General features: G+C 37.3%; 1 protein-coding gene across 21 annotated transcripts in view; it reads right to left on the bottom strand.

Moving 5' to 3' along the window:
- Window positions 1–20417, bottom strand: part of LOC127987708 (zinc finger protein 271) — a 392063-nt gene that overhangs the window by 236230 nt on the left and 135416 nt on the right. For 3 of the 21 annotated variants that reach the window (XM_052590082.1, XM_052590079.1, XM_052590089.1), the window contains exon 1: window positions 9303–9839. The exons of 5 other annotated variants lie outside the window; for them this stretch is intronic. Coding sequence is in view for 1 of the 16 variants with exons in the window: in XM_052590089.1 (XP_052446049.1) it covers window positions 9303–9309 (7 nt within the window). In the remaining 15 variants the exon portion in view is untranslated. 13 more of the 21 variants (XR_008161341.1, XM_052590100.1, XM_052590094.1 and 10 more) reach the window with 9 other exon arrangements.

Below are 20417 nucleotides of genomic sequence, written 5' to 3'. Positions count from 1 at the left end.
CTGTCTGGTTCAGCTCAGCTTCTAAATCTGACCTCAGAAGACTACAGAGGGTAGTCCGGACTGCTGAGAGAATCATTGGTACAACCCTCCCTTCTATTCAAGAACTGTACTTATCCAGAGTGAGAAAAAGGGCTGTCAAAATCACTCTGGACCCCTCACATCCAGCACACTCCCCTCTTTGAACTGTTGCCATCTGGTCGACAGCTGATAATAACTGCGAACACACTACACTTTATATTTATATACACATACACCTTATTTATCTAACACACATACTTAGTGTACACTTAAATCTTTGCACATAATATACATGTACATACATAACTGCATTTTGTAAATATACCTGACTACAATTGCCAATTTGTATATTGTCATTCACTATCTACTTATTTGTATTTTTTATTCTTTCATTATGTGTTTTATGTTCTGTCGCAAATTCCTCGTATATGTAAACATACCTGGCAATAAAGCTCATTCTGATTCTGATTCCGATTCTGATTCTGAATATATCCTCTATTGTATTCTACAACAAAAACAATCAGAGCGCCTCGTTATCACTAGTTTTATTTTGATCTCCCGGGTCCACTATTAGCTTATAGCCCGTTAGCATCAGCGGCGTGGTTGCTGCTAACTGCGCTTACATTGCTAATACTCTATTCACACACATTACCACTGCTGTACTCACTGTTACTTGCTTTAATGGCGGATTAATGTCTACCATGGATTGCAGGCGAGGACACGTTCGAGTGATCAGCGTACAAGTGTGAGTGAATTATATATTAAATTATTAATAACATTAATAATGTTCATCATCTGGCTGACTACGGTTTGTATAAATTTTTCTACAAATCAGTGTTAATTTTGACACAAAATTTTAATTTAGTTTTAGTCTTAGTCTTTTGACTATAATTCAATAATTCAATTTTTAGTTTTAGTCAAGTTTTAGTCATCTAATTTGTTTTAATTTTAGTCTTATTTTAGTCGACTAAAATTGCTTGGTATTACATTTCTGAAATTTAAACAGCATTGTGAACTGAGAGGGGATCCATGTTAACTGCATACACTCCTGAGTAATGGTTGCATATTATTAACACACAAGTAATTCTTTAACTGGTCAAATAACCCAGCACACAACAATGTATGCAGCTCAAACTATTTGTAATTTGAGCTACTCGCTAATAATCAGACAGCCTAACTGTCATTAAGTTGATCCAAATTTCACAAAAAGCTCATGGACGTAATTATAATGTAAGTCAGACATCAGACAGAGTTGCGGTTTTTGCCTCTACTGAAGAATGTTCATTCACCTGTTTTGAGACATTTTGCTCAATTTTTTAAAAATGTTTTTTAAATCTGATCTCAAGTGACTTTTCCTTCTGATTTAAAGATGTAAATATAACAATTTGTGTTTCCTGTTAGCTAAATCTCACATACATTTCTAAACCTCTTTTCTTTACTCTGAGTTGATCTAAACAAGTATATGAAAACGATCCAAAGTTCTTCAACGCTCGTGATGTTCTTAAACTTTGTTACAACTCTTGAGTGAACCCGTTCAAACGCTCAGAGCGCACAGCAGGGAACTGAACGAATCATTCAAACTGATTCACGAACCAATTCACTGGTTTGCCAACTGGTCTGATCAAGCTTTTGAACAGAATTGACTCAAAAGAATCATTCACAAATGAGCATCGCTCATTGCCCAGAGAAAAGTAGACGATGCTTTTGGAATAAACTGAAGCATTTATAACTTCTATTACCTTAAGGTAAAGTAACGAGAAGAGCGTAACGAACGAAGTAACGAAGTAAAAGTACATTTTTTTTTACTAGAAATGTACTTAAGTAAAAGTACCCATTTTTTAAATATACTCCAAAAGTATTAGTTACCCATAAAATGTACTTAAGTAAATGTAATGAAGTAAATGTAACTTGTTACTACCAACCTCTGTACATAATAATATAAAAAGAAATCTGCAAAAAGAAAAAAAAATATTTACAAACCTGCTTGACTTGATTTACATTATGCAATCCAATCGGAGCACTTCGAAACGTAAGGGTTCAACTGATTCAGATTTTCAAAAAAATTCAGTTTCAGCCATTTCTACATGTGCTTTTTAAAATCATCATAGGCGATGTTGAAATTTGAAAATGAACAGCTCTTTTGATTCAGGCCCGTATGCATAAACCGTCTCAGAAATGATCTTAAGAATAGCCTTAAGCTTTGACTTAAGTGTCAAAATTCTTCGTAAAAGCAGGACTTTTCTAGCAGGATACTTTTATAAAGAAGCTAAAAGCAACTTTCAGTAAAGTCTAAGACTGACTCTTAAGTGTTGACTGAGGTGACACTTAAACGGAGGGTGAAATGCTATTTCATGCATACTGAGTTTTTTACACTGTTAAAGAATTGGATTCCCATGCTAAACATGGACAAAGTTTCAAAAATTAAGTTGTACGTTTGAAGGAGTATTTCTGTTCCAAAAATACTCATTCCGGTTTGTCACAAGTTTCGGAAAGTTTTTTTCAAGTATGGCTCTGTGTGACATTAGATGGAGCGGAATTTCCTTATATGGGTCCTAGGGCACGTCTGCCGGAAGAGCGCGCGCTCCCGTAGAGCAGAGCACTGAGAGCAGAGGCATTCAGTGATCAGAGCGAGAGCGTCATGAAATGTCACAAAAGAAGTGTATTTTTGGTTGCCAGGGCAAGACAACCCTGCACAGATGAATTCTTTAAGGGACCAGTGGATGGAGTTTATTTTTACAGAGCATCAACGGAGTTGTGCAAGTGTTTGTGTTTGTTCCCTGCATTTCGTAGATGCTTGTTTTACAAACATGGCCCAGTTTGACGACGGATTTGCGTATCATTTATTTCTTGAGGATGATGCAATCCCAACGAAAAAGGGCCACGATCGTGTGTTGGAACCGCAGGCGGTGAGTAAAACTGCTTCAAATATCTCTGCCTTCTTGTTAGTGCGTCCGCCTCCCATGCCGAGACCCGGGTTCGAGCCCCGCTCGGAGCGAGTCGTTGCTGCTGCTGCTCTCGTTCAGTTTCAGCCTTGGGATCTGATTCTGGATCATAAATATACGCTGAATCTGACTGTAAGCCATGGTTTGTTTTGGTTGGTTTTTTCCTCACGGTGTCACAGCTTTCAAACGCTCTCAACGCAAAAGCCTACTCGCGCTCGTGATTCTTTAGCTCCGCCCACACGCCACGCCTCCAGCCGGTCGTGTTTTTCCAGGAAAAATCGGTACAGACTATCTTTCTCTTATGAATATAATAAAACTAAAGACTTTTTGGAGTTATGAAGGATGCAGTACTACTCTATAGGTACTCAAGATTAACAGAATATTGAGTGAAAACTAACATTTCACCCCCCCTTCAAGTGTTGTGAACTAAGGGCTACAATGATGTCAACCCAAAACGGCTGCCTCTGAAACAGCCAACGGAGAGTCTGATCACGTGAAGACACAGAAGCACAACACCAATCATTTAATGCAACTAAAATAAAATTACTTAATTAAGACGCTATTTAAATGTATTTTTTTAAATGCTTTGCATTGTGCAAAATGATTAAAATGAAATAAACAAAAAAAACTGATGTTTTCTATTGGTATGTCTCCTCATTTACAGTTGGAGCAATGATTTGAAAATGAGTTTCATCAACGGCTCAAACAACTCCAGGAAAGCCCACAATTCTCATAAAAGTGACTAGTTTTTGCAGCATGGTTTGGCGGTCGGTTGGACAGTCAGTGAACAGCCATATAGTAGTGGCAAAAATAAATAAATAAATGAAATTATTCATAAAAATTAATGATTTTTGTAAACATATTGCATAGCTGCTTAGAGTAAGTTGTTTTAATTATGATAATAATGCAATAAACATGCCAAATTGTGCAGTCATAATTTTTAGACTTGCTGTCATACAAAGAAATTATGAACAATGGTGCATCGAAACTCTGATTTCTGCCACGTGTAGCTACATGCTCAACAGAACAAAAACAGTCTGTTCCAGAGGCCTTAGAAGACTTCTGCAGCCATATAGAGACAGAAATAGATAATGCAGTGGCTTTTCATTTAGTTCCACAATGTTGTTATTAGGACTGGGTAGCGATTCAGATGTTCAAGATCGATTCAATTTCGATTCACAAGCTCTCAAATCGATTCGATTTCGATTCTCGATTCGATTTTCTATTAGAGTTGTAATCGGGCCTAACTTTCGGCCCGAGCCCGACAAGTACATTTTGATTGACAGCTTTTTAAAACCCGGGACCCATTTACAACCCGACATTATTCAAATGTACCAAGCAAGCAGCTCTTTTGCGTTTTGTCAGGAATTAGTAATTTATACATGTTTTAACATAATTTATACATGGCTAACGTAACAGGCCACTTGGAAGTTTGAACAAAGAAATAAAATAAGTCCTCTGTAACATCGTAATATCTCTGCTGAGGTCAGCAGACACTGATGCTCGGGTTTGTTCTGATCAGAGCTCGTGAGCGGAGATCGCATTTCCCGATCCGCTCGCTCATTCCGTGGGATCTTCCTCAACCCAGAATGGCCTGCTGGTTTGAAAATATGCAAGGAGTCATTTTATTGTTTAGTAATAAACTGGTGTTTTCTGTGTTGCTGCAAAGATGAAATTGACGATGCGGACTCGCCATGAACGCCAGAGAGAAATGCACATTTCATATGGATTACATCAGAGTAGCCCGTTTATTTTGGTTTGAATATTTTCGTTTAAAAGAAGACATTTCAAGCTGTCTGTAATATATCTCAAATCTTATTGCACAAGGCAGATAAGAGGGTGACATCTAGTGGAGAAGATTTTTAATTAGATTAAAGCTAATCTTGCGTTCAATGTCTGTGGAAATAAATATGGAAAAAATAGATTCATGGCCTTTGAGAATCGATTTTGAATCGACCACATTTTAAAAAACGATTAATCGAAAAATCGATTTTTTAACCCAGCCCTAGTTGTTATCTTGAGCTATTTTGATTCTACATGTCTGGGTGTTAATTGAGAAGAGACAGCATATGGGTTATAATGATCTGGGCTTTAATGAGAGATTTGATATATTTGGAACTATGCATTCAACTGAGCCTAGGCAGTAAAATCTAAATATTGGTGATCATAGGATTAGTAATTATAGGACGTTCTGACCTCCCAAAATGTGGAAGTTAAACTGAACCACAAGGCACATCTGGGTATTTTTATATGGACCACAGACATATGACCAATATCTCATATCTATTTGAGACATGACTTCGGCTTAGATCACAAGACCTAAGGGGCTAAAAGAGGTGTAGACACCCTTCCTTCTCAGTTCAGTTCAGTCTAGTCTATACTAGCTGACCATCTCATCTTTTCTTTTTCTTGTATTCCGGGCTCACTTGAATACTTTGACTCTTACAGGTTTATTTAACTCAGATACTTTGACTTTTGGATACTTTGGATTTGATATTTTAACTTTTGACTTTTGAGATACTAGGTATTCTTATATACCACTGAAGGAGACGACTGAGTGGATGCCGCTGATCATATCCTTTCTTCAATATATATATATTATCTCATTAATATTGTGTAATTTAGTGTTGTCAAAAGACCCGGTACTTCGGTACCAAGTCGGTACTAAAAAAATGAAAATGTCACTGTACTAGGTTTTTGTAAGTACAGGTGGTACCGAGTACCCGCTCAACCCGGTTCTTGACGCATACAGCGCTATGATTTCCGCGAAGCAGAAAACGCAGACGGAATTTCAAAATACAGTCATGAAAATGAAATTTACATTTTAATATGGACAGTCACGGAATATGTCAAAGTGAGCATAAATTAATCAAATCAATTCTCCATACGGACCAGTATCTGTAAATGTTAAGCTGCAAAAGTTGGTTGAAATCTGAATCATGCATGTTCTGCGCGTCTCTGTGTGAATGAATGAAAGGCAGAGAGATGTGTGGGTTTGTTTACTACATAGACTGAAGCGTGTGACGCTTGCAGTAATTTCAGCATCTGCCATCTCAATGAGGACATTAATACATAAACAACAACACCGGAACTGTTCTGCGTCACTTCCTAAGCATTTTACCATTGCATTTGAGTAAAACCAGTGTCAATTTAAAGGTTTATTCACGGCAACCCCTCAAAACAGCCTCTACATTGCGAGTAAATCACTCGCATATGTGAATACATTTTACTCTGGGCGACTAAATTATGTCTATTGTTAGCCATTGGCGAATCAATTCTTAGATTTTACTCGCCAGTGTGTGTTCGAGGCTATTATAAGATTGCATGGCGCAGATATATTTTCACTCGCTGAACACTGACTGAGCGCTTCAGAGTTCTCTCTCCATCAAGCGATCTGTACTTTTAAATTCATCTCAATGGACGCACAGTACACCTGTATTTGTCTCTTTACTGTCTATGATATTTGCCAAACTGTAATCTCTTTGTGAAGGTGCACGACTCGCCGTTGCTTTGCTGATAGCTCCGTTTCTCACACATGCAAAGAGAGAGAGAGCGAGAGTCTTACCACGCTGAATCGACATGCTACATGTAAACTATATTCTTTGTTGTCTTCTCCTGAGTTCATTTAGAATTATTCATATTTTTCGAACAAGCAGTAGATATGCCGGTTTCTCCGGTAGTGGGCGGAGCTAATTCGCAAATGGTAATTTCATTGGCTGGCGCTCATCTATAACCATCCCTGTTTTGATTTCAGCAAATCAGTTTGACCGAACGCAGACAACATGATTAATATTCATGAACCAGCAGCTCATCAATCCATAGTGCATTGTATACTGTTAGTATGGTAGTAGAATTAGTAGTAGTATTATCTTTTAATAATAATTAATATGATCTATTACATTTTATTACATTTTATCATTTTTTTTATACAGAAACCCTCAATGACCAAAAATATCTTAAGCATCACCACCAGTCTTAAGTTCAGTTAAAATGACAAATATGCATTCATTAAAAGCTAATTTTTACATAAAGGCATTGTGCTATAAATATTACTATTATTTAGTAAAATGTATGTGATACTGCTACTACTGTTAATTAAAAATTAAATCACACAATATTTCTTCCATGTTTTAATTTTAATAGCAAATCCCCTTTATTTAACAAAAATTAAAATGTTTAAAATTCATAAATTAAAAGACAAATTAAATTTGGGTGAAACTTGTTTACTGTTTTTCATAATTATATTATATTAATATATTTAATTAAATTGCTATATTACACAATTGTAAATAAGTATAAAGAATGGCATTGGTTTTATTTATTTTTTGTGATGGCATAGTTATTATTTTTTTAATTAGCATATTTTTGTGTTTTGCTTTGGTACCGAAATTGGTACCAAAAACCGTGGATTTTCACTGGTATCGGTACTGAATACTAAAATTTTGGTACTGTGACAACACTAGTTTAATTATTAATCAAGTGTTGATCAGTATTTAATAGGGCTGTGAATCTTTGGCAAGGCAGCGATTCGATTACGATTCATAGGTTTTCGATTCGATTCAAGAACAATTTTTTGCAAAATTAGAACGATTCAATTTGATTCGATTCACAATTAAATTTGATTCGAGTATAACGATTCGATTCTGCATTCTTTAAGTGCATTCACGGGATTATTTAAATGCTTCTATTAAATTCTTTAAATGCTTAGACAGGGGGCAATTTATGGTTAGAGAACAGTAGCATTTACAGTAGCATTTATGGTTAGAGAACCATAGGTTAAAAAAAAAAAACTTTTGTCCATTGTTAAATGCTAGTTTAATGATGCGACATGGCATACGTAAAAATGTATGTAAGCCAAGTTTTTAAAAAAGATCTTAAAGAGTATTATGTATAAGCTAACATTTTGTCACACCAGGGGCGTAGCCATAATTTCAGAAGTGACAGAAATGTCAAATACAATCATTTTATGTATGTAGCCTATATAATAATAATAATAATAATTATTATTATTATTTACAAGGAATTATCTTCTTTTTTAATTACTTTTAATTAGCTGTAATAAATCAAATACACTGCTGGACAATAATCAATCATTTGTAATCGATATTTTTTTCCTAATGGCAATTTTATGATTATTTTATATACTAGGCTACATTTAATTAGCAATTATTTAAATTTTCTGCACAGAATAAGGTAGAAAATATTTTATAATCTGTTGATAATCTGCAAATGATAATTTGAATTCTCACATTTTATATTCTTTGAATAAATTTGCATACTAAAATTTGGATTGACTGACTTGGATTAAAATTTTATGCATCAAACAAAAACAAGAGAGGACCAACAATATATTAAAGGGATACTCCAACCCAAAATTAACATTTTGTCATTTGGTTTACTGCTAACTAGTAAAACACTCTGATAATATGACGAGTTGTACCTCAAAATAAATGTTAGATGGAAACATTGTGCATTATTATCAAGTTTGTAACTTATATAAACTAATATAAACACTCATTCAATAACTTCTGCAGTACAAACAAACCAATATCCTGGAGTAATTAATTTACTCAAACAGTACAATGAACTGCTGTGAAGAGAGAACTGAAGATGAACACCGAGCCGAGCCAGATAACGAACAAAACGGCTCGGTGTTCATCTTCAGTTCTCTCTTCACAGCAGTTCAGTCAGTGTACTGTTTGAGTACATGAATTACTCCGGGATATTGGTTTGTTTGAACTCAGAGGGAGTGTCAGCCACATTAAAAAAAGTTAACGGCTTAAGTCATTTGTGGATTAATGCGTATTGGAGATGCGAACCGTTTAAAATGATTCAGTTCGATTTGGTGAACTGAATGATTCGTTCGCAAACCGGCTATATAGACTTTTTTGTTTTGAACTCTCTCACACAACAGTCACGGAAGAGAAGACAATGCTGAATAAAGTCGTCGTTTTTGCTATTTTTGGACCAAAATGTATTTTCAATGCTTCAAAAAATTCCAACCGACCCTCTTATATCACATGGACTACTTTGATGTTTTTCTTACCTTTCTGGACATGGACAGTAGACCGTACACACAGCTTCAATGGAGGGACTGAGAGCTCTCGGACTAAATCTAAAATATCTTAAACTGTGTTCCAAAGATAAAGCGAGGTTTTACGGGTTTGAAACAACATGAGGGTGAGTTATTAATTACATAATTTTGCTATCTGGGTGAACTAACCCTTTAAATAGGCGAAATGCCGTGAACAGTTAAAACAGTAAAAAAGAAAGCTTCGGCAGCTCTTTGTGCCTCATCAGGCGAAGACTTAAATAACAGCGCTTTGCACAAAGGTACGTTACCTGGCATTACGGACAGACTTTGATGTTAAACCTTCTCTCTTTCCAAAAAGCTCTCGGGTTAAGGAGTTCCAAGCGCCAAAAATCAGACTTGTGTGCCGGGGCATAAAACCGAGTCCTGAGAAGTTCCGCTCATAAACCCCGCCCCCTGCATGTAAACGAATGGAACCTCTCTTTCAAAAAAAGAAAGGGCGGCTGGCCCATAGACATATAAATACCTAGACGCCTCATTGGCCGCTTTGAGCCGCTATACGTCAACGCGTCCGCCATGTTAGTGAGGACAAGACTGCCTTAAAAAAACAAATCAAAGTAAACGGGGGAGCTGCGGTTTTTACTGAATAAAAACACGATAACGTTCACATTTATCAACCGATTTCAGAGGTTTCTGATCTACGTGCAGTTAAAAAAAAAAACTTTGCCTCCAGTTATTTAGTTAGGTTTGGAAAATTATTAATTGAAAGCTCACATTTGTCTCACTTGTTGATTTCGTTGATTTTTTTTGGTTTACAAATTTGTTAATTTAGTATAACTGTGACATATTCATGTAATGTAATTTAAATGTACATTAGATGATATATAGTTGTTTTATTGCTTTCTCTGTGTTCAGTCCTAACATTTTTTCTTTCTTTTTTTCCCTCCCTCTTTCTTGTGTCTCAGGTCAGAACACAGCTCATTCCCTTTGAAATACTGGGATAAAATCTAAATAATACATCTTTAAACACTAATAATTTACTATCGTTAAGAAAATTAATAAAACAAGTAAATACAAATCAAAAAGTGACACACTTGTAGTCTGCTTTTCATTTTGATAGCACTATAACCTACAGATGAACTCCACAACAAATAATAACATGTAACTGATGAGGCTATGGATCCAGTGAAAATGAAAATATCACTGATACAGTGCACAGTAGAAATATAGTAAAAGTGATATTTTATATTAAAAAGTATGTAGAACAACTTAAAGTGAATTATATGAAACGAGTACAACGGTACAATAACATACCAGTATGTGATATAATAGATTTATAATAGCATTAAATGATATGTAAAATATGAATAATACCATAATAAATAACTGAACAACAATAGGTTCAGTCAGAACATAGATTTCATTTTTAAACAGCATTTATATATATATGTATGTTTCACGAAATTGATTCTGAATAATTCAGATTGCTTTCATTTATTTATTTCAAAATGTTTTGTGTGATGTTTTCCATTATTGATAGTTTTCATACTTAAGCTGTGAAAGGAACATTTTTAAGGGCTCAACACAACAGCTTTTATGATGCAGAAGCCACTTTAGTTTTTGATTCTGAATATATTATTCAGGTGTTTTGTTATTTATTTCAGAAATCCTTGTGATATATAATATTCAGTTTGTGCTGGTCTGACTTAAAAACACTCAAAATAGTTTTTAAACACTCAAAATAGTGTTTAAAAATTACCTTCTGTTTTACTTTGTGTTTGTATATAGCCTGACTACGTCAGACTTCCTACTTCCGCTCAATTTCATTTCGCTTCTGTACTCAGCAAAAGTGAAATGTCTACGAAGCAAAGTGAAGTAGCAGAGTCTGGTATTACCAGGCTAGTTTGTATAGACCATAACGCATAAAAGCGCATTAACAGGAACATTAAAGAATGTTCTTTAAAAAAGTAACTAAACAGTAAAACAGTAATGCATTACTTTTTTGGTGTAAGTAATCAACAAAGTAATTGAGTTACTTTTTGTATTAAGTAACTACTGTAACTAGTTACTGATATGAATGTTTGAGTGTGAGTATGTGAGGTTTACCTTGCACAACAAAATCTCAAAGTATAGTTATGTTTATCACAGACCAGAATATGAGATGGTCCCCTCAAAAAACTTTATATTAATTAAAATTAATAATCATTATAACAACATCACACTGAGTTTATCATGATAATGCAGCTGGATTCACTATGAGTTCCTATGTTTTTCATTTATAGGCTATTAACATCATGTAGTTTTTGTGTAAAGACACACGCAGTACATTATCAGCATTAAACAGCCTGTGCAAAGCTTTTTAAAAGCAGTCTATAGTGAAAGATTATTTGTTTTTAATTAACTTTGGTTGGATGTATTTGGAATCAACTGTAGGCAACTGTACTTTGTTCACAATAGTGTGAAACAACTGGCCCATATAATCAGCCTCTTAGGTCAACATCAAGTCATTGAATGGGCTCTCCATGGGAGAGATCCTTTCAAGTCACCAAAAGGTTACACTATCATTGTCTCTCCATGGGGTGTTATTGTATTGTTTGTAGCACATTTGTTAACAGGTATAAAGGTCTGGTCTCACAGACAGTACCTTGGGTTAAGATTGTATGAAGGGCAGAACCTGATTTTACCAAGTGAGACATGTTCCTGGGACAACATCGTTGTTGACCCTGGAACAACATTGTGATTAACCAATCAGATTTGAAGAACCAGTTTATAGATTTTGTGAAGTTTACGCTTAAAATCAGTGTTTGGTGCTTGTACATCAGTGTCATTCATCTATCATATCCTCTGATTTTAGGGATTACTCATGGTTAAGGTTAGGTTTAGGTGTAGGGATTTGGTTAAGAATATATTTTTGGAGTAAAATGTTGTTCCAGGGTCAACAAAATATGTTGACCTAGGAACACATCGAACTTGGCAAAATCAGGACGTGCGTATGAAGGATGACATGCTAACATCACTGCTGAAGAACTGCTACACTGCTACCTTCAATAAATTCTTCTCCCCACAAGAACTTTGATCAAGCTTACTTATTTTATGTATTAGAGAAATCTAGTACATTGGCGAGCCACCCAAACTACTGCTCAGCCAGATACAGCAAAATCTAACAATTTGGCGGAGCCAGCCAGGAGAGACTGACAAGAAGAGAACTCACCAATTGCAACAAGAAGTGAACAAAAGAGTTTTGGAAATTCTACAGTTTTTGTGTTGAAGATCAACAGACCGCATCTGTGGACATAAGTTATTTGAATCAACTTGATCCTTTCTCAAAGATTCTAATTTGGTGAGTGAAACTATCAGCTCTCTAAAAGAACTTAAAAGAACACTTTTTCATAAGTAAGCAGATCATTTGATGTGTGTAGTGTAACCATAATAACCAGTGTAGCACTGTTTAAGAAATGTTTGGCTTAGGCCTTTCTCTTGAGTCTGTAGGAACCTTTTAAATGATTTAGTTAATTCTCCTGAGACTGTAGGAGCTATAGAAAAAGTGTTTATAGCTTGGTCCAGTCCTCTTGAGTCTATAAGAATCATTCAAGAAAGAGGTTTAGTCCGTTCTCGTGAGACTGTAGGAGCCATAGATGTGTAATTATAGGCTTAATCCTGTTCTCTGGAGTCTGTAGGAATTGTTTAAGAAACAATTTAGTCCGTTCATCAAGAGACTGTAGTAGCAGAGGCTTGGTCCTTTCTCTTTATGTCTGTAGGAATTGTTTAAGAAACAATTTAGTCCGTTCATAAAGAGATTGTAGAAGCAGAGGCTTGGTCCGTTCTCTTTTTGTCTGTAGGAATTGTGTGAAAGAAACAATTTAGACCAGTAATCAAGAGACTGTAGAAGCAAGGGCTTGGTACTTTCTGTTTGTATCTGTAGGAATTGTTTAAGAAACAATTTAGTCCGTTCATAAAGAGATTGTAGAAGCAGAGGCTTGGTCCGTTCTCTTTTTGTCTGTAGGAATTGTGTGAAAGAAACAATTTAGACCAGTAATCAAGAGATTGTAGAAGCATAAGCTTGGTCCTTTCTCTTTTTGTTTGTAGGAATTGTGTAAAAAAAAAACAATTTAGTCCATTTCTCCAGAGACTGTAGGAGTCATAGATAGAATTGGGACTGATGTTGCTGCAAGAATTGGGAATTCTTGACTGGGTGCTAATTCAGTAGCCACTAATGTAGATTTAAATTAATGTTCAAACCGAATTAGAAGATGATGGCATAAAACCATGAAACTATAAGTTTGTTTGCCTTCCATAAAAATACAGGAAAAAAAAAAATATATAATGTAAATTGTCTAAGGGACAAATTTGAAAAAGGCATTCAGCCTTCTGAGCTAGAACTCAATTCAGACATTAAACAAGGAAAATTAGCCTGAATGTAAATGTTTTGTTTTAAATGGAAGATTGAAAACTAAGCTGAGCTTTTAAACTAATGATTTGTCTGTGTAACTGAAAATGGTCAGTCTAACAGACTGCTGTGAATTTAAATCTGAATAAGTACCTTTAACAGTTCTAACACCTTTTGTTCTGTTTTCACACCTCTGAGGGCACTTTTCCTGTATTCGCCATGGCTGAGTCTGCACAAAACAAAGGCAATAGTCATGCATTGAGGCCAACAACAGAAAGACATGGAACAGAACCTCCAAATGTTACCATTGATCAGATGTTGGAGAATCTGAATGCATATCTGGACAAAAGGCTGGGACTGAGGAAGTGCCATGATGACATCTGCCAGAAGTACAGCATCAAGTACTCAGAGAGTGGACTATGGGCTTTGCCGGACATTAAAAGGGCTTATGGAAAGATGCAGCGCTTAAGGACATACACCAACAGAGATGGCTTGTCTGTAATTTTGCTCAAACAAATTCGACAGCATCTACAGAGATGTGAAACTGACAAATTACAACATGAGAAAAAAGCAGAGAAAGCAAAGGTTCGAGCACTGGCTGAACAATTACAGACTGTAAAGAAGGACAAAGAAAGACTGTTACATCAGAATGACAAGTTGTTAACTTTGCTCTCCAAACGACTGGAATCAAAAGCTTCAAGCAGCTCTGATAACAGTGATGCAGATATCAACACACATACTGAAATTACAAAGGACAAACTGAAGGTTAGACTTGCTCCTGTAATTATTAAGAACAGAAGAACTGAAACTGAAAATGAAGAGGAGTATGAGGAAGATGGTGAACGACGAACTCGCACAGTAAAAAAGGTAATAAAGAAATATGTTCCATACAGAACATACCAGCCAGCTACTCCAGAGCAAGTTGACAAATGGTCAAAAGAATTGCCAGATGTGTACAAGCAACCACGGAAAGTATGGCAATTTCTTCAACGCTTGCAGAAAATCTACAATTTACATCCACTGGACAGTGTGATGATTGTTAATGTGAACTTAAGAGACAATGACCAACAACGACTTACAGAAAGTGTTGAAAGAAGGATTGGTGAATCTCAAGAAAACATTGAAGCTGGATGGGAAGCGGTTCAAACCTTCTTATTTGAACTGAAACCTGCAGAGGTTAATTGGGCTAAAATTACCTCTTGTGTGCAGAAGACAGGAGAAAGTGTTGCAGAATTTGAAGAACGCTTCAGACAAACTTGGATGGAACATGCTGGTTTGAACAACAACATTGAAGAACTCTGTGAAGACACTAGCATCCCTTTTAAAACCATATTTGTGAATGGACTGAAACCTGAGGTTTCTAAAACTCTTAAAATCAGGTATGATGACTGGGACAGCACTGGAACAACATTTATGCAGATTGTAGAATGGTCAGCAAAGATTGAAAGAACACAGGAAGTCGATCTCAGAGTTTTACAATCCAAAACCTTGTCATACAACAACAGGACAATGGGATACGAAAAAAGTGAATATCAGAGACACTCGAGAGAAAACTCAGGAAAGATTTAGACATTGCAACGAGGAAGGACACTGGATTCGTGATTGTAAGCTGAGTTTGAGACAAAGTGATGACGACCACCTGTTGAAGAGGTTTCAGCAGTTGAGAGCCAAACAAAAACAGACTCTGCTAAATGCTGTGGAGCCACAGGGAAACTGAAGAACCTCTCTCTGCAGCACCAGCTAGTGACATCTTATCCAAAAGCTGATGGACTCCATGAAACCTCAACAACTGAAGCCACAGAGGATGTCCTAGTAGACAGTGCTGCTAAACAAGCCGTAAAGGAGAGAGGTAAACATGCAGCGGCATTAAGACAACTTCAGCAAAACTCACAAATTGTTCTACATAGTAAACAGATTCAAATTGAATTGGCCAGGAAACAATCATCATTGTTAATGGAAGATGTAAAAAAAACATGATGACAACCGATGCCTTAAGGAAAACCACAAGGAAAATGGACTATGCCCTTTTGAACATGTCACAGGCCGGCCCATGTCCACTGAAAATCTAACATCTGACAGCCTTGTCCAAACTGATGAAAGACTCAGTCTGGCAGTACACAATGCCAAGAATCAAGTTTTGGCACCTCCAAAAGGGAGCCATGGTTTAGTGCCCAACAAATGGGTAAAGATTAAAAAAACTGATGTGTCGCAACAAGAATACAGATGGGAAAGACCAATTGAGGATCTTTTAGTAACTGACACAGCAGTTAGGGCACAGGGAAACAATGAGTGGATTGATGTGAATTTGCCTAGAGATGAGGGATAGATGGCAGTAGTGTTTTTCAGAGTCCAAATATGGTGGGACTAGAGTTTTTAGGCTCTAGCTTGTCGCCTGAGGACGAAGACATGAACATTTCACCACTGATAAACACTGTAGTGTCCTGCCAACATTAAATAGGGACAGTTATATTGGTAATTAGGCATATTTTGTTTAAACTATTTCTTTGGAAAGATTTGTTTCCCTTTTCTCTGGTGTGATTGTAGGTGTCCCAGCGTTTCAGAGGATGAGCAAAGATATCCAACGCTTGGACCAAACTGCACTGGCCACCTAGATAAACATGCCTTAACATCTACAGAACACAACAACATTCGTCACTTCCACAAGATCGCAACATTAAAATAAAAAAAGAACTTAGGCATTAAAGATAATGCAAACCTCACCATGAACTCTTATTCTGTCATCTTAAGTAAGGGAGCCTGTATGCAGCATTCTGTATTCATGATTACTGAAAAGTATTGCAAGAAGGAACCTGTATACAGCATGTGTACATGACTACTAAAATTATAACTGTTTTGTATGTTCTTTCTATTATGTGTGATCAAAATGATCAAAGGGGGGATTGAAAGATTATTTGTTTTTAATTAACTTTGGTTGGATGTATTTGGAATCAACTGTAGGCAACTGTACTTTGTTCACAATAGTGTGAAACAACTGGCCCATATAATCAGCCTCTTAGGTCAACATCAAGTCATTGAATGGGCTCTCCATGGGAGAGATCCTTTCAAGTCATCAAAAGGTTACACTATCATTGTCTCTCCATGGGGTGTTATTGTATTGTTTGTAGCACATTTGTTAACAGGTATAAAGGTCTGTTCTCACAGACAGTACTTTGGGTTAAGATTGTATGAAGGATGACATGCTAACATCACTGCTGAAGAACTGCTACACTGCTACCTTCAATAAATTCTTCTCCCCACAAGAACTTTGATCAAGCTTACTTATTTTATGTATTAGAGAAATCTAGTACATTGGCGAGCCACCCAAACTACTGCTCAGCCAAATACAGCAAAATCTAACAAGTCTATAGTATTAGAATATGAGCTGGGTCATTCTGTCGATTCATTCAGGGCTGCTCTGGGTTTAGTACAAACACAACACTAGTCTAGGGAGGTATAGTATAGTCTTGTCTCTTGGAAATGTAGAGAACAGATTTCCTCAGCTTTCCTTAAGACTGTCCTTGTCCTGTTTGCAAATGGCTAAAAGGGAAGAAAAAAAGAATACATAGAATCAGTTCACAGTTTTATGAAAAGCAATGAAATCCTTATAATCAAGTGATGATAAACTTAATCAATAACACTTTTGAATAACGGTCCATTAGTTAATTTTTTATCGCTGGCGCCGATACAGGATGGCTGCCTCCGTGACGAGCTCCGCATATGTTTTTGTGTTTTTGTTAGTTTGTCCTGTCTTTAGTTATATTCCTGCCATCAGTTTCACCAGGGAAGAACTGCTGAACATTCGGCAGAACGCACCACAAGATGTTTTTCCGGATTTCAATTATTCAGATGTTTTAGTGAACGTTGTTATCGGAGGAGCGGCGGCGCTGATCAAGCGCTTCAGGACGCGCAGACGGGGGAAGCGAGCGGGAGCGCTCGTCAGACTCAGGAAGCGCGGATTTCGAACGCCGTTGCCTAGCATCCATCTGGCAAATCTCCGCTCTCTACCCAACAAAACGGACGAACTCCTTCTGCTTTCTCGGACTAATAAGGATTTCTCTCACTCTGCTGCTCTGTGTTTCACGGAAACCTGGCTGAATGACACCATACCGGACAGCGCGCTCCATCTGCCGGACTTTCAGCTGTTTAGAGCGGATCGCGAATCAGAATCCACTGGGAAATCGCGCGGCGGCGGGACATGCTTTTACATCAATGAACGGTGGTGTACAGATGTAACTGTGTTAAAGAAGACGTGCTGCTCAAATCTCGAAACACTCTTCATTAACTGCAAGCCGTTCTATTCGCCGCGGGAGTTTCAATCGTTCATTCTGGTCAGTGTTTACATCCATCCTCAAGCGCATGTGAGCTCAGCTTTACAGAAACTCGCTGATCAGATCACAGAGACAGAACAACAACACCCTGACTCTGTTTTAATCATTCTCGGGGACTTTAATAAAGCCAATCTGTCCCGTGAACTGCCAAAATACAGACAGCATGTTACATGTCCCACAAGAGACAGTAATATATTGGATCATATTAGACTTATATTAGATTAGACTTGAACACTTTGTTGGCATCAGTGGAAGTGCATTAGCATGGTTTAAATCGTACTTATATGACCGCCATCAGTTCGTAGCAGTGAATGAAGATGTATCATATCGATCACAAGTGCAGTATGGAGTACCTCAAGGCTCAGTTCTAGGGCCGCTACTCTTCACGCTTTATATGTTACCCTTGGGAGATATCATCAGGAAACATGGTGTTAGCTTTCACTGTTATGCTGATGATACGCAGCTCTATATTTCCTCGCAGCCCGGTGAAACACACCAATTTGAAAAACTAATGGAATGCATAGTCGCTATAAAAAATTGGATGACGAGTAATTTCTTACTGCTAAATTCAGAAAAAACAGAGGTGTTAATCATAGGGCCTAAAAACTCTACTTGTAATAACCTAGAACACTGTCTAAGACTTGATGGTTGCTCTGTCAATTCTTCGTCATCAGTTAGGAACCTAGGTGTGCTACTTGATCGCAATCTTTCCTTAGAAAGCCACGTTTCTAGCATTTGTAAAACTGCATTTTTCCATCTCAAAAATATATCTAAATTACGGCCTATGCTCTCAATGTCAAATGCAGAAATGTTAATCCATGCATTTATGACTTCAAGGTTAGACTATTGTAATGCTTTATTGGGTGGTTGTTCTGTACAGCTAGTCCAAAATGCAGCAGCAAGAGTTCTTACTAGAACCAGGAAGTATGACAATATTAGCCCGGTCCTGTCCACACTGCACTGGCTCCCTATCAAACATCGTATAGATTTTAAAATATTGCTTATTACTTATAAAGCCCTGAATGGTTTAGCACCTCAGTATTTGAATGAGCTCCTTTTACATTATACTCCTCTACGTCCGCTACGTTCTCAAAACTCAGGCAATTTGATAATACCTAGAATATCAAAATCAACTGCGGGCAGCAGATCCTTTTCCTATTTGGCGCCTAAACTCTGGAATAACCTACCTAACATTGTTCGGGAGGCAGACACACTCTTGCAGTTTAAATCTAGATTAAAGACTCATCTCTTTAACCTGGCATACACATAACATACTAATATGCTTTTAATATCCAAATCCGTTAAAGGATTTTTAGGCTGCATTAATTAGGTAAACTGGAACCGGAACACTTCACATAACACCGTACTTTCTACATCATTAGAAGAATGGCATCTACGCTAATATTTGTCTGTTTCTCTCTTGTTCCGAGGTCACCGTGGCCACCAGATCCAGTCTGTGTCCAGATCAGAGGGTCACTGCAGTCACCTGGATCCAGTACGTATCCAGACCAGATGGTGGATCAGCACCTAGAAAGGACCTCTACTGCCCTGAAAGACAGCGGAGACCAGGACAACTAGAGCCCCAGATACAGATCCCCTGTAAAGACCTTGTCTCAGAGGAGCACCAGGACAAGACCACAGGAAACAGATGATTCTTCTGCATAATCTGACTTTGCTGCAGCCTGGAATTGAACTACTGGTTTCATCTGGTCAGAGGAGAACTGGCCCCCCAACTGAGCCTGGTTTCTCCCAAGGTTTTTTTCTCCATTCTGTCACCGATGGAGTTTCAGTTCCTTGCCGCTGTCGCCTCTGGCTTGCTTAGTTGGGGTCACTTCATCTACAGCGATATCATTGACTTGATTGCAAATTAAAACAGACACTATTTCAACTGAACAGAGATTACATAACTGAATTCAATGATGAGCTGCCTTTAACTATCATTTTGCATTATTGAGACACTGTTTTCCAAATGAATGTTGTTCAGTGCTTTGGCGCAATGTATTTTGTTTAAAGCACTATATAAATAAAGGTGATTGATTGATTGATTGATCACTGTTACACCACAATAAAGGATGCATTTCACTCTGTTCCACGAGCAGCTTTGGGACGTTCTGATCACCTTCTGGTTCATCTTATACCGTCCTACAGGCAGAAACTAAAATCAGCTAAACCTGTATCAAGGACTGTAAAAAGATGGACTAATGAAGCAGAGCAGGATTTACAATCTTGTTTTGACCTCACTGATTGGAGTGTTTTTGAAGCTGCTGCCACCGATCTGGATGAACTCACAGAGACCGTAACATCATATATCAGTTTCTGTGAGGATATGTGTATTCCTACAAAGACGCAACTTATTTACAATAATGACAAACCGTGGTTCACTGCAAAACTCAGACAGCTCCGTCAGGCCAAAGAAGATGCTTACGTGAAGGGGGACAATGTCTTGTATAAACAGGCTAAATACACATTGGAAAAGGAGATCAAAGTGGCAAAGAGGAATTATTCTGAAAAAATAAGGACTCAGTTCACTTCCAACGACTCCGCATCAGTGTGGAAAAGTCTAAAGAATATCACCAATTACAAGACACCACCCCCCAGCACCGTAGAGAATCAACGACTGGCAGACGATCTGAACGAGTTTTACTGCAGGTTTGAAAGAACACCCATCACCTGCCCTGAACGCCTCCCCACAAAACCATTCACACCCTTCA

This window comes from Carassius gibelio, chromosome B22, assembly GCF_023724105.1.
Source record: "Carassius gibelio isolate Cgi1373 ecotype wild population from Czech Republic chromosome B22, carGib1.2-hapl.c, whole genome shotgun sequence".
NCBI classification, from domain to species: Eukaryota; Metazoa; Chordata; class Actinopteri; order Cypriniformes; family Cyprinidae; genus Carassius; species Carassius gibelio.
The sequence above is the reverse complement of the archived record's forward strand: the minus strand, read 5'-3'. Positions and strand labels throughout refer to the sequence as shown.